The sequence below is a fragment of the Zootoca vivipara genome, chromosome 5 (assembly GCF_963506605.1).
Source record: "Zootoca vivipara chromosome 5, rZooViv1.1, whole genome shotgun sequence".
Taxonomy (NCBI): Eukaryota; Metazoa; Chordata; class Lepidosauria; order Squamata; family Lacertidae; genus Zootoca; species Zootoca vivipara.
In genome coordinates this window covers 45041540-45055146 of record NC_083280.1, presented here as the reverse complement: position 1 = coordinate 45055146, position 13607 = coordinate 45041540, and the positions used below count along the sequence as shown (strand labels likewise).

Sequence of the window (13607 nt, the reverse complement as noted above, 5' to 3'; positions counted from 1 at the left end):
ACTCCGTTTCTTACAATAAAAAAAGCTCGCGTTCTATCTGTAATGTATGTACTTCAAATCAAATCAAAGTTCAGCCGGTTCCTTGCTTCTTTATAATTTAGTTTGTCCCCAGTTTGGCGATTATGAATTAAAGCCCCGGCGGCGTCTTCTGCTTAGCGCTCTACGTCTTAACGCAGTCCTTCCCACACCCCACTTTCCTCTTTAACTTCTCCGGTTTTTGAGTCCAATTCGGTGGGGGGGATTCTTCTCAGGTTTCTTTAAATCACCGTATTGTCTCTCTTTCACGCCCCGGGGGTGTCTTGTTAAAAGGGTTTAATTAAAAGGAATTTTACCGTGCACGATCGCGTCGGGTTGCGGCTCTTGCTGGTTATGGTTTCTGTTCTCACGCTGTCGCAGTGCCCAGCTTCTCCCCCTCCTTCTGCAGTCTGCGAAGGTTTCCGGGAGAAACTTTAGGGAACCACCGACGCCTCAGACAGGAATCACCTTCCAGTCCTTTTTTGGGGTGCTGCCTAGCCTTGCAAGCGCCCCGTTCCTCCAGCGAAAGATTCGGGGCCTCAGAGCTCCCGTTTTTAGCCCGATCACGATCCGCGGTCAAAACCGGAAGTCGACAACTAGACATATAAAGGGCCCCATTACCTTCAGTAGCTTAGGGCCTCCTCAAACCTAAATCCGGCCCTGGATCAGACCCAAAGTCCGTCTGGTCCAACATCCTGTTTCCCACAGCAGCTAAGGAGATGCCCCTGAGAAGCTTTAAGCAGAACACCTGCCTTGTATGCAGGAGGTGCCAAATTCAATCCCCAGCATCTTCCCCGCCTGACACCCTGGAGGTGCTGCCGCTCCTGGAAGGCGCCTTCCTCTCAGCAGCTGGTATTCATGAACATGCTGCTTCTGTAGCTGTTGCATTATAGTCATCATGGCTACCAGTCTTGAAAAGGAAGCTGACTTAGATATGAGGGCCAATAGTTTGCCTATATCAAATATCAAAGTTACAGACTAAAAAAAAATTATTACAGGATAAGCTTTTGAGAGTTTCATTCATCACAGTTGCAGATAGCGAGGCATAGCAAGGCTTTTTGTTGAGAAACGCTGGTCTAACTTCCTTGTGGGTTTTCAGTTTAAGGCCAACTGTACAGACCCTCAACCCACTGATTTTCATCCTTGCCTAAACCACACACTAGTGAGGTTAAGAGAGCCATTGGAAAAAATATTCCTGCACATGCTCTCTTCCAGAGTAAATAAAGGAACCTCGGTTTTCAAACATAATCCATTCCGGAAGTCCATTCGACTTCCGAAACATTCAAAAACCAAGGATCGAAGGGCGGCCGGCAAATCTAATTTTTTAAAAAATGAGAAATGTGCTTCAGTAGCCATTTGGCTTCTAAGGCATGTTCAAAAACAGAAGTACTCTAGTCACTTCTGGGTTGTTTGCGTTCGGCTCCTGAAGCGTTTGGCAGCCGAGACATTCAACAACCGAGGTTTGACATTTTAAACCATCCACTGATATGCAGGAACTTCTCCTTCCCAAACTGATGATACTTACCAGATGCAATAGTCAGCTGATGGCTTGATTTTAATTCCCTGATTTTTTATGATTTAGCAGTATATAAATATTTTTATAAATACATACATATATCTTAGAACAATCACAATAATTTTGAAACAGCTCCCTACCCCCCTTTAACAATTTCATTTTTTGTGTAAGAATGGAATGGTCAGCATCGGAACAGTGTAAATGGGACTTGCAATGAATTGTTGTAATATGGAGTGTTCCTGTTCACTTTTCATGTCAGCCAGCCACTCAATCTCTTCCCACACCATTTTCCATTGTCCATCTCAGCATTCCATAGCCACTGAGCATGCTCAGTCCTCATTGGGTTGTTTGGGAAGGATTCCCCCATTTGGGTTTTTATATATATAAAGAATTGTTGTATTCTGCAAACCCAAGCCTGCTGATATTTCCTTCTTGTGAGTGGGTAAATTTTGGCTAAATAAGTAACAGCACTCATGTCTGAATGTCACAAATACAGTGACTGCATCACTCCTATCCAGAGATATGTATTTAGCAAGAGGTACAGCAATCTTAACATATATTGCATGGTTTTGTGTACAAAATACTTCACTCCTTCAGCTTTTTGCAATTTGTCAATGAAGCATGAGTACCATTCTCTGAACAAAATACAAAAATAAAAAGGAAATGCAAATACATTTTAAATACATATGTTAGATCAGTTCTGTTTCCCATGGGCTTTAAATTGGTTCAAGGCACAGCACTATACAAATAAGATATTGCACGTACCTCTGCAGCTGCATATCTGAATAGATTACTGGTTCTGTAGGCTATTACCGTACATAATGAAGTCAAGGCTGCTTAATCAAGAGCCATAACAGCAGTGAGTGTGTAGGAATGTAGCCCAAGGCCAAAACTGACAGCAGATGTACAGACTTAAGGGACCAAACTCTTCCAAACTCTTTCTGCAAAGGAAATATACACACTCAAGTAGTTTCAGCACACCTCACACTCAGGTAGCTAAAACTGCATTGAGAAATAAGGGGAAATAAATTTAAAGTATAATCACATGCATATTAATACAAAAGTTAAGTTCCATGTGTTCAGTGGGGACTATTCCCAGATAAATGTTCACAGAATTGCAGCTTAAATTAGAAACCATTGGCAGCTATATATAATGATGTATATAGATTTATTTATTTGCGGAATGGATGACTTAGTCTTTTAAAGCTGTCAAATTTCATCTCTGCACACTCAGCTCCCACTAAACAAAGACCAAGTTGGGAGGGGGGGAAATCCAGTCCTCTAACTCTTTCTTTAATTACTTAAGTAGTAAAACTACAGTAGATAGATTTTCATTTTCAGGGATGCAAAATGCCAGTATAGGTGATGGTTGACCCTACACAGAATAACCATACACAGCTTTTTAAAACAGCTTTCTAGTGCTCATCCAACTAACATAAGATTGCATTCCTCAGCCCTGAAACATGAGGAATTTCAGCCTACTGATTACCAGTAATCTGACTGAGCTCTGAACAGAGAAGAGTTTCATCCTTTAAAGCACTCTAAAACAAAACAAGATATATTTCATTTGTGATCATGAGAAGTGTAAATCCTTGGAAAAATTAATCCATTAAAAAGATGCACACATGGGATTGCAGTCTGCAATTAAATACTGTACATTAAAACAGCCAGCATTTTATAACTGCAACATTGGTGATGGAAAAAATCCAAGAGTTTCCTCTATTTGCAGGTCAGAATCTTGTACATTGAGCAATGTACACTTTGCATCATTACAAACTGGCAGATTATTTGGGGATGAGATCAGTCCCATAGTGCATTTGGTGAAGAAGGAACAGAGGAAGGGTCTCCATAAGTCATCAGACATGTATTCTCTCATTGGTTTCTATCAGCTCTTTAACACCATGCAACAGTCTCTCTTCATTTCAGAAGGTGAGTCAGTTGGTCGCGCAAATTTGAAGACTGTTCAACACTGAAGATGAGAAGGAAGACTTCAATAGACACTCAAGGATATTAGGATATATTAAATATTGACTGTAAATGGGCCAGTCTGGGCTGCCTCTGCAATGCAAAGATGGACCAGGGTTGTCAAAATAAAATGGGGAGGTATCTGCTGATTTAGTCCACTAATTGCCCCTCCCAAAATATCCTTTAGAGATTGAAAGAAGAGGACACCCTCCGTCAAGGGAACAGATGCTTCCATTTTAAAGATTAACATTTAATACCCCACTGACTGACCCAAAAGGTTCTTGCAGCAGCTTAAAAAATAGAAATAATGTTTGTTTATAATTTTTACCTAACAAAACTACTTTACACCCAGGACTCAATTCAATTGCTTCAACAACCAAGTAGCTAAAGATCCAACATTCTAGATACTTACCTTGGAGTGAGTCCTGACTTACTTCCAACTAAACATGGCTAGGATTGGACTGCACATCTTTCTGACTGAGAAATGAGGGTGAGGAAGAAGTGAGGTGTAAATGGGGACAATTTAAAGTGAAAGCCATAAGCATGAGGCTCATTGGCAGAATGAATCTGAGCTTGAGTGATCAGGATGTCACCTGAGAGAGGAACCTTGAGAGTGCAATCCTGTGGGTGTTTACTTGGAAATAAGTCCCAACATGTCAAACAGGGACTGCTCACCAGTAGTAAGTCTTACTCTCACAAATGGAGGTCAGTAGAGCAGGAAACAGAAATCATAGTGGGAAAAGCCAAAACAGTAAAGAGTATAGCCTTCTTAGTCCACTCACCTTTTTAAAACCGTTTTTATATATGAAACATTTTATATATGCTTTTATTATATTGTAAACTGCTTCAAGATGCTTCATAGGAAGCAGTTAATAAATTAAAGGCTCTGGGTTACTATTTATTTATGTATTTTTTTATTTCATCACACATTTTACCTGTTTTTACTATGTTACACTTTAAAAATCAAGCAATATCACTATTATTTAACATTTATTTGGCACCAGCAGTATGCCAGCTTTGTACAGTTTTGTACAGAGGTGATATAGTCCTAACCTATTTGGTTTACATTCAAAATAACATGAACAGAACAAAAGGACAAAGGAGTTAACATCTGGCAAAAGTAGCAAGAAGGATGTGTTGAGGGGAAGCGTAAAAGCTACTCAAATAAAGCAGAGCAAACCAACTTACTTTTTCTGAATAGCTTCTTGCCTAGAAAAGAAAAGATGTCAATATAAAATAAATTATAAGGAAATTGGCTGCAAGGTGCTTAAGAACACAAACAGATAGAACTGAGTTATGAACTGATAAAAGAAGGCCTGATTTCAGAAGGCTAAATAAATGAACGAGGTATCATGACTTCACTGCCATGATATAGAAATTAATTGACATCCTGAAATTGCTACCAGTGTTGCAAAGAAGCTTGTGAAGTAAAGCTGCAAAAAGGTAAATCTTACTTCCGAAGATTCCTTTTATTATGCCCATGTCTCTCAGAGATGTGTAGGGTAAAACAGCCTAAGAGTCAATTTAGCTATTTTATCTTAGTACAGTAGTTAATAATAGAAGCAATCTTGGAATGCTGGTAGTAGAGGACAAGAGTAACAAAATAATGCAGTGTGGAATGTAGCTGTTCAAGATTCCAGCAATTTTTGTTCCATTCTACAATCCCCAACAGTCAGCATTCACTGGACAATAAGCATGTTCAGTACTCATTGAGCTTTTTGGGAAGATTCCCTCCTTAGGGTTTTCCACCCCCCTAAATGTTTTTCTGCTTCTGCAAATCATGGAGTTCCCCCAAGCTTGCTGAAACGTCACTCCTGTGTTTGGGAAGTGAAGTTTTGGTTGCATCACAGCCTGGACACTGGAAACATTAGAGGGGATGAGATTTTAATAGTCCTAGTCAATCAAATAAAGCGTACACAGTGCATATACTTACTGGTACTGCAGATGAGTAGTTATAATGGCCATTTTCCTTAAACTCTGCAAAGGAGAAAATATGAAATATGGTAAATTTTCCCCACTATGTTTCTCAATCATTACTCGTGGCATTTTATGTTATACTCTCCTAGCCTAGAGTATCTGTTGTTCTGAATGATCTCAAAGCTTTTGAAATTAACTTTATTTAACAATTTTATTTTTTCAGCTCTATACCTGGCCACTTCATACATTCTCCCAAATTTTTCAGTTCTGATCATGACACACCCTCCTAGATCTCACTTGGGAGCTTCCCTTTTAATTTTATTTAATACTAGATTTCAGATTCAGTTCAGTAATTTTGGAATTCTAATCCTGAGAACAACAAGCAAGATCCTTCAAATTCCTATTTGGCAAGCTTGATTAAAATAAATAATAAAAATCTACCAGGCTTGGGTTGGACAACATACAGCTCACATACCATCTGTAACCAACCACACCATCTGCCACCAGCCATGGCCAAAAATTCATCAACACCAACTGTATAAATTATGGAAAAATGTAATCTCATTTTCTAGTTCTGGTTAACTTTCATAGGAAGCAGAGTTCCCCTCTAAGCCACAGAAGCTGAGCAAGCTCCCTTGCCACACAGACTGGCTCACCTAGAAGTCTGTAGACTGCCAATACTGTTCAAGAATTATTACTTACTGAAATTCCAACATAAATCATGAAGGCACAAGACTGGAATTATTGGGGAGGGGGATGCACAGATATATAAGCCAGCCTTATGTAGCAATGTCCACAGTCCCATATTTCAAAGATGAACAACTAGAGATGAATGTGGGTTTGTTTGTTTTTTTGTCTAGCTCAAAGCTGGTAATGTTCTTGGTATCAGATAACAATAAGGCCAATGACTGTTTAATTCTCCTTAAATCTGACCATGAATACTAATGTCAAGGCTATTCTGATAAACGCATGAACACTAATGTAGACTGTCTGAAAATGGTAAAGGCAGGTAGCCTATAGTGCTTCTGGGATGAAGTCCAGCTCGTGTTAGGAATGAAGAAAAAACAAACACCTTTCAATTCCTAAACCTGCACTTTACGAGTCCCCTCCTCTTTTTTGCATATCTTGCAGTTCACAGAGATGGACCTAGTTATCTGATAAAGTCCCCACTTTTGTAGCTCAAGTATTTCTTACATCTTCTGAGTGCAGAATGGCATCCTCTTGCATCACCATGTTTCTGGCAGCTTGTCCTAAGAACTGAAACACATGGAAGCCACAGTAAGATACACAAGTTTCCTGTGTATGTGATATAGCATTCCACTGGTCCTCAAAGGTGGCAATTCTGCTTAGAGCTTACTACTGCAATAGCATTTAAGCAATCTAAATGTAATAATTATTGCAGGCTTAACATACAGAGGTTTTTAAAAAAATTATTTGGGCCCAAACTCATGGAAGCGTAAAATGCAGTCAGCTGCCATGAGTTTGGAATTCTCTTTTCTTTTGACACAAGGTTTCAAGTAAGCTAAAGAATTAATACTCCAAAGCATGGGTAGGCAAACTAAGGCCCGGGGGCCAGATCCGGCCCAATAGCCTTCTAAATCTGGCCTGCAGATGGTCCAGGAATCAGCGTGTTTTTACATGAGTAGAATGTGTCCTTTTACTTATTTTGTGGGGCATAGGAATTTCCTTCAAAATATAGTCCGACCCCCAACAAGGTCTGAGGGATAGTGAACCAGCCCGCTGCTGAAAAGGTTTGCTGACCCCTGCTCCAAAGGCTTAGGGACGTTGAAATGCAATCACGAGCAGCTGAAATTGAGACTTGACAATCCAATAATTTGTATGCTTCCTTTATTCTTATACCTTCTAAGATATCTGGTAGACCTACCAAGCATTAAAATGAGGGTAGCCTTTACACAGGCAAGGTTAAATGTCCTTCTGGACTGAGTGCTGCAACTGCCTCCTTGTGTTCTGGAAGAAGTTCTATGGAAGGATGTATTTGGCTAACCTCTATTATACCTTATTCTCATGAGTGGAGGAATTTTAATGTTTTCTGTATGAGAGCGTACTATGTTGCTACACAGTGAAAAATTAAATAAAAAGTACTTCCAAACCCACCCAACCCATATGCTTCTTTATTTGACAACTCGTTGCTTTTAAAGCCGACATATCTTGCAGATGTGTTCAGCCACTTGAATGTAATACCTCAATATAGGGAATAAATTTTACAAATTTTGACTGTTAAAAAGGCATTAAAAATACTGAAACTCTGATTGAGATGTTAATTAGAACATTCCATTGACAATTTTCCAACTTGTGGAATTTTTTGAGGAAGTTCAATCAGTAAATGTTGCTTCTATCAAAGGAGATGTTATGCACATATAGAACAATTAATTGAATGAGTCAGTGCTTATTTACGCCAAAATTAGTGTGATGGTATATAGTAGATGCTAACACTACTCATTGTGGGAACAACAGTCACTGGAATTAAGACATGAGTTGTAGAAACAATTTCTTCAGCACTCTTGTGACACAACTAATATTATCAAAATTTTGGATTTTGGTTAGTGAGCAGGCAAACACAATACTCTGTTATGATACACAAATGATTATTATTTATAAAACATATCAGTGGACACAGTGCTTTACAGAATAGCATATGCAATCTAAATTTCAACAGTGCAGGGAGTCAAGGACAAGAAAGCAATAGAAACTGTAGGCACTGGAAGATCACAGGAAGTGAAGATGAGCACTTGCATTTACATGAACTTAGGCTTCATTGATTTGAGAGTAGAAAATATTAAATACAGATAAATAGAGTATGAATGTCTGTCTGCTTTTTCAAAACTTTCTCTCTCATATGTCAGGAACTAAAATTCCATTCATCCTCCTATCTAAAGGAAGCCTTCCTGTCAGGAAATGTTCTGATTTGTCTCCTAGCTCTGTTAGTCACAAGGCCCAATTGCCAACAGAACACTTGGATACACTATTTTGCCTCTCAGGCAGGAGCAATGCTCAGCAAAACTGAGCATTACTTACAGTTCCAAACCATTCTGAAATGTGCAGCATTACTTAAAATCATCTGGACAGAGCTGTAATAAAAGACTCACTGAGCAGAAACCCAAATAAACCCATCCTCTCACACCTCCACTCCCATGTCAACTTCCTTATGCTGTTCATGTGGCTTAACCAGAGTGCATCTAGAAACTACAGGTGCTAAATTTAGTGCCTAGCTATTATCCCTGCAATGCCCTGGATTAAGGTTACTCCATTTCTGGATTTTGTCGCTGCATTGTAGGGGGTTGGTCTAGATGACCCTCTGGATCCCTTCCTATGATTCTATGAATTCCAGAGAATATTAATGGAAAGAATATCTAGTGCTAATTTATTGTCCCTATGTTGCTGTAAGCCTAGGTGACTACTGTGAAAATACTTCCTCCCTCCCAGGCAGAAACAAAAGGGCATTTTGTCCTTTTCAAAAGCACCATCACTTATGTTCTTTAATAAATGCAAGCAACTTGTATCAAATCCCTACCCCTACCCCTACCCCCTTCTCAACTTGGAGACTTGTCTGTTGCTGGGAATCACAGGTGGGCAGAAGGCGGTTGTTCTCATGTCAAGCTTGGGTTTTCCCCACAGGTATCTGGCAAGATACTGTGAGAAAAAGATGCTGGCCCAATCCTGCAAGCTCCTCTTATGTTCGCATGAGGCAAAGCAGAAAGGCAGACCAGGATTCTATTCCCAATCATTTGCCAGGCAGAACAGTGCGGAGCACAGTATTTTATGATGGCAGCTAGTGAGAGAGAACTACTGCGGCTTTTTAAAAGGAGGTGGAAACAGCAAGTGTGTTAACTGAGACGTTTTCATTTTAAATCCCCGTTTCAATACCCGTTTTTAAAACCAGAACAAGGAGTAAAACGGAAAGCACTACTCAGCTGCTGTCCAACCCCCGCCCCCAAATGCCTGGGGCACTACTACTACACCCCTCTTAAAGTGATAGGAAGCTGGAGCAGTTCCAAAGCAGCCGGCATCCCACAGGGAATACAAATCCCACCATGCATTGCGCTCCCCTGCTGCCGGTCTAAAGCTCCCCAGCGCAGTGCTTTCTAGTCTCTCTCACCTCGGCGCTCCGCGAACCCTTCAGCACCTGTTTGGTGAGGGCTATGACATCCGTGCCGCAGCTGGTCACCTTCTCGGTCAACAGTCCCTTCACCGAGTGGCCGAATCGAGCCTGAACGTCCACGGCGCTCGCGGCTGGGGGTGCCGCCATCTTGATAACGTTACCCTCCCGGACAAGCGCGTCCCCCACGTGAAGGATGCAACGACGGCGAGCGAGAAAGGGCAAACCAGATGAAAAGGCAAGACGGCGAAGCCGCTCTCCCAGAAGCTCCAGACCACGATCTTACGGATGCTGTGTTCTCAAGTCTGCCATACCCTCAGAGTCAGACATTAAGAAGTAATGGGGACATGCCCTTCCCTATTATTCTTTATTTCTCAGGATCACCGCTTCTTCACACAAAGTGATTTATTATCTGCGCGGGCGCGCGCGCGGGCGTGCACACACACACCCCTCAACCAAGATACTCAGATATAAATGAGAATAGAAAACAGAATCACAATCCCAGCCAATAAAGTACAAATGATTAATCAAATTAAAAACAACAAAGCAGAAACCCCAGAGAGGCACTCACAATCACACCAGTGTGGTGTGCCGCACCCTTCAAGAACCACTGTTTTAAGCTCCTTGGGGCAGGGACCTTTCCGCTCATTCTTTGTAAAATGCTGACATGACACTGTATGAAAATATTAATAGTTGTCAGCTAAACCTGCAGTGAACAGAGGTGGTAGAACACTGAGGTGAAAGAATGGCATATGTCAAGAATGCTTTGATGGTGTTTCCTGCTGGCAGTGGGTTGGACTGGATGGCCCTTGTGGTCTCTTCCAACTCTACGATTCTATGATTCTATGAATGGACTGCAGCATTTCATGATAGGAAACAACACTTTTGTCTTTGCCTGCATATAAAAACTCCCTGTAAGGAGAAAATGAACACATCCTGGAGAACTGTTCTGTGCCAGTAGTCTCCTTGCTGGGCTAGTTTTCTCCTTGCAGGAGAAGCAGCACCGCTCACCTGTCTTCCCAACATCAAGCATCCCTGCCCGTTACCGAAACCAAGAAGGGGAGAAAGTGGGGAGCATAGTGCAAGTGCAGTGGCAAGTGCAGTGGCAGAATCAATCTGATGCTCCTGCCACTATGCTCACACTGCACCAAGCTCCCTGCCACTGCACCCTCCCCACTCCTGGTAACTGGGAGTGACACTCAGTGTTGGGAAGCCTGGTGAGCAACGCTGCCCCACCTCACCAACTGTTACTGGTATCGACACCTCTGCATCCTCAATTTCATGCAAGCTTCCATTTGCTATTTTGGCCAACTTAAGAAGCCTAAATGGGAGAAATGGATATCTACAAGAAACAATACACATAAAAATGCTATATATTTATCTGCCTAAGCAAATTCAGCTAAGACTGTTTCAAGGTTACAATGAAAATCAGGCAGAATGGATTAGGGAAAACGATAATACTGGCCTTAGCCATAGCAGTATCCAAATGCATAACTTATCTGGGGTCTCAGAACATTCAGGTTTGATCTTCAGAAGGCAGCGTCCCTCAGCTGTCACCTTGAAAAGCATCAAGAAATAATGACACCCCCCCCCCAAGGGATAGCAGTGTTCACAACTGTCAAAATGGACCCTGACATCTGGAGATCAGGATGTCATAGAAAGCTGGTCTCAAGGGGAAGATATTTTGTGCCATCTTAAAGACTCACAAATTTATTATGGGATAAGCTTCCATGGACCATTGTCCACTTAATCAGATGATCCAATGAAGTAAAGTGCCTGAAAGCTTATACCATTTTTCAAAATGTGTTAAGTCTTTAAGGTGCCACAAGATATGAGTTGCAGAAACAATTCATTGAGCTCTCCTGTGACACAAGCTTGGAAGTGCAATTTCAGCAACATACATTGCCAAAGTCTTATATTTGGGTTCATGAAGAATATCCAGAATTGGCAAGTGAAACTACCATCTCTATGAGCTGCTATTTGGAGCCACCTATCTTTGCGATCAAGGATTCTCAACTATGGTGACCCACAAAACAAACAAACAGCTTGTTTGGCCATAGGGAATTAGAGGAAATTAGTTTTTCCTAATATCACCCCTCCCTGGAATGAAATCTTGAAGAACAAACATGCTCAGAAGTCTCACTGAAATTGTGACTGAGCCTTTCTATCACTTTTTGACCTTTTGGCTAAGTTGAAGTGTGAAAATCACTTGTGTTCATTTAGTAGTAATGCTAAAGTAACACTATGTACATTGTTCTGTGAATGAGCAGTTAAGGATTAATAATGTGCATTATTAGCACTATTTATAAATCAAAAGTGAAAACGTGCAAGTGGGTCCTAGGTTGCAGATAAGGGTCCACAGGTCATTCTCAGGTCTGGGCCAGTTTAAGACCACTGTTCTAGCCTGTTCTCGAACTGTTGCACAGGAGACAATGTGTTAGATCTGATGGACTTTAAACCAGTTTAGTTTATTGTCCTTCAAGTTAGTAACATTTCTTCATGCAATTGCTTAGGTCTGCTATAAAGGTAAAGGGGCCCCTGACCATCAGGTCCAGTCGTGTCCGACTCTGGGGTTGCAGTGCTCATCTCGCTCTATAGGCCGAGGGAGCCAGCATTTGTTTGCAGACAGCTTCCGGGTCATGTGGCCAGCATGACAAAGCTGCTTCTGGCGAACCAGAACAGCGCACAGAAACGCAGTTTACCTTCCTGCCAGAGCGGTCCCTATTTATCTACTTGCACTTTGATGTGCTTTCGAACTGCTAGATGGGCAGGAGCTGGGACCAAGCAATGGGAGCTCACCCCATTGCAGGGATTCGAACCGGCGACCTTCTGATCAGCAAGCCCTAGACTCTGTGGTTTAACCCACAGCGCCACCTGGGTCCATATAAATCCACTATATATCCATAACCCTATGTTTATCCCACTCCCCAAACTGCTCCCTTTCTGAAAGGAGAGGTGGTGTTGTAATGTTGTAATGATGGAATGATAAGGGAGGGAGATAGCTGGAGCAGGACTTCTGGCACAAGTTTTCCAAACTTAAAAAGTAGCCTTTGTGAATGGGTTAATTTCACTGCACACCTGGTAGAAATGGACTAGCTTTTTGTAGTGGATTTTGTGTAAGGGCAGCCAACGCTAAGACTGAAGTGTTAACCAACAATTCCGCTAGCATGATAAGTTTTATTTGTACAGTAGAACCTTCCCATCTTCTCTTCTTTCCATGACCCACCCCCTAAAATCCCCAGGACCCACAAGCAGAAATGAGAGCGTAGGGGAGTTCTATCACACAGCTAAAACTCCTTGCACTAGCAAAACATTTGGATTCTGGACTTATTAAGTGCTGTGACTAGCCTGCCATCAGTGGCAGCACACAGCCTTGGAATGCTGTCCCAGAGAGGCTTACACAGCACCCACTCTGATACTTTCACCACACCAGGTAATTTTATTTTCCATGTCTGTGTCCTTTCTTGAACTGGTCCTATTGAATTATTTTTATGCAGCATTTTTAGATCTTTTACCTTTTAATGCCCTTTATGTTGTTCTTAAAGTAAGCTGTGAGTATAAACATATCAGCAAATAGAGGGATAATTAATAAATTCTGCTTTGCATTAGGAAACCTTAGACACCTGTTTAGAACTTCCATAGAGAATTGAGTTTGACACCTTAGATTTGTCTCTTTCATGAACAAATTGGGGGGGGGAATATGGCTACCCCATATTGGAGTATATTATGGGGATATTGAGGACTGCTTTTGGAACAGGAAAGTAGATTATACATTTTAATTAAACCAAATAACCATTACTTCTGCGTTTCCCACTAGGTATGCATATCTTTGATTGTATATTTGGCTCAGATCAGCTAAAGAGTTTTGCGCTTTACTTTTTTTTTTTTTTTGGCAGGAGGCAAGGCTGGCCTTCGTGCTTCAGATTACTGCTATCTCCCATTGATTGTCCAGCAAGGCCTGGCACACCTCCAAGGCAAAAGCATGCCACTACAAACCGTTATAAGAGCTGTAACTTGGCTGTTGCAGGGGCATTGTTTCCATTTGTCTTCTTGATCGCTGACCAAGCTGCAAACCAA

At 41.4% G+C, this 13607-nt stretch overlaps 1 protein-coding gene across 1 annotated transcript; it reads right to left on the bottom strand.

Moving 5' to 3' along the window:
- Nucleotides 1-2009: 2009 nt before the first annotated feature.
- Nucleotides 2010-13565, bottom strand: BORCS7 (BLOC-1 related complex subunit 7). The gene is made up of 5 exons (XM_035133591.2): nucleotides 9531-13565; nucleotides 6608-6670; nucleotides 5430-5473; nucleotides 4685-4705; nucleotides 2010-3500 (listed from the first exon to the last, which is right to left on the bottom strand). The coding sequence occupies exons 1-5, from the start codon at nucleotides 9678-9680 to the stop codon at nucleotides 3449-3451; spliced, it is 330 nt and encodes a 109-aa protein (XP_034989482.1). The 5' UTR covers nucleotides 9681-13565; the 3' UTR covers nucleotides 2010-3448.
- Nucleotides 13566-13607: the final 42 nt, after the last annotated feature.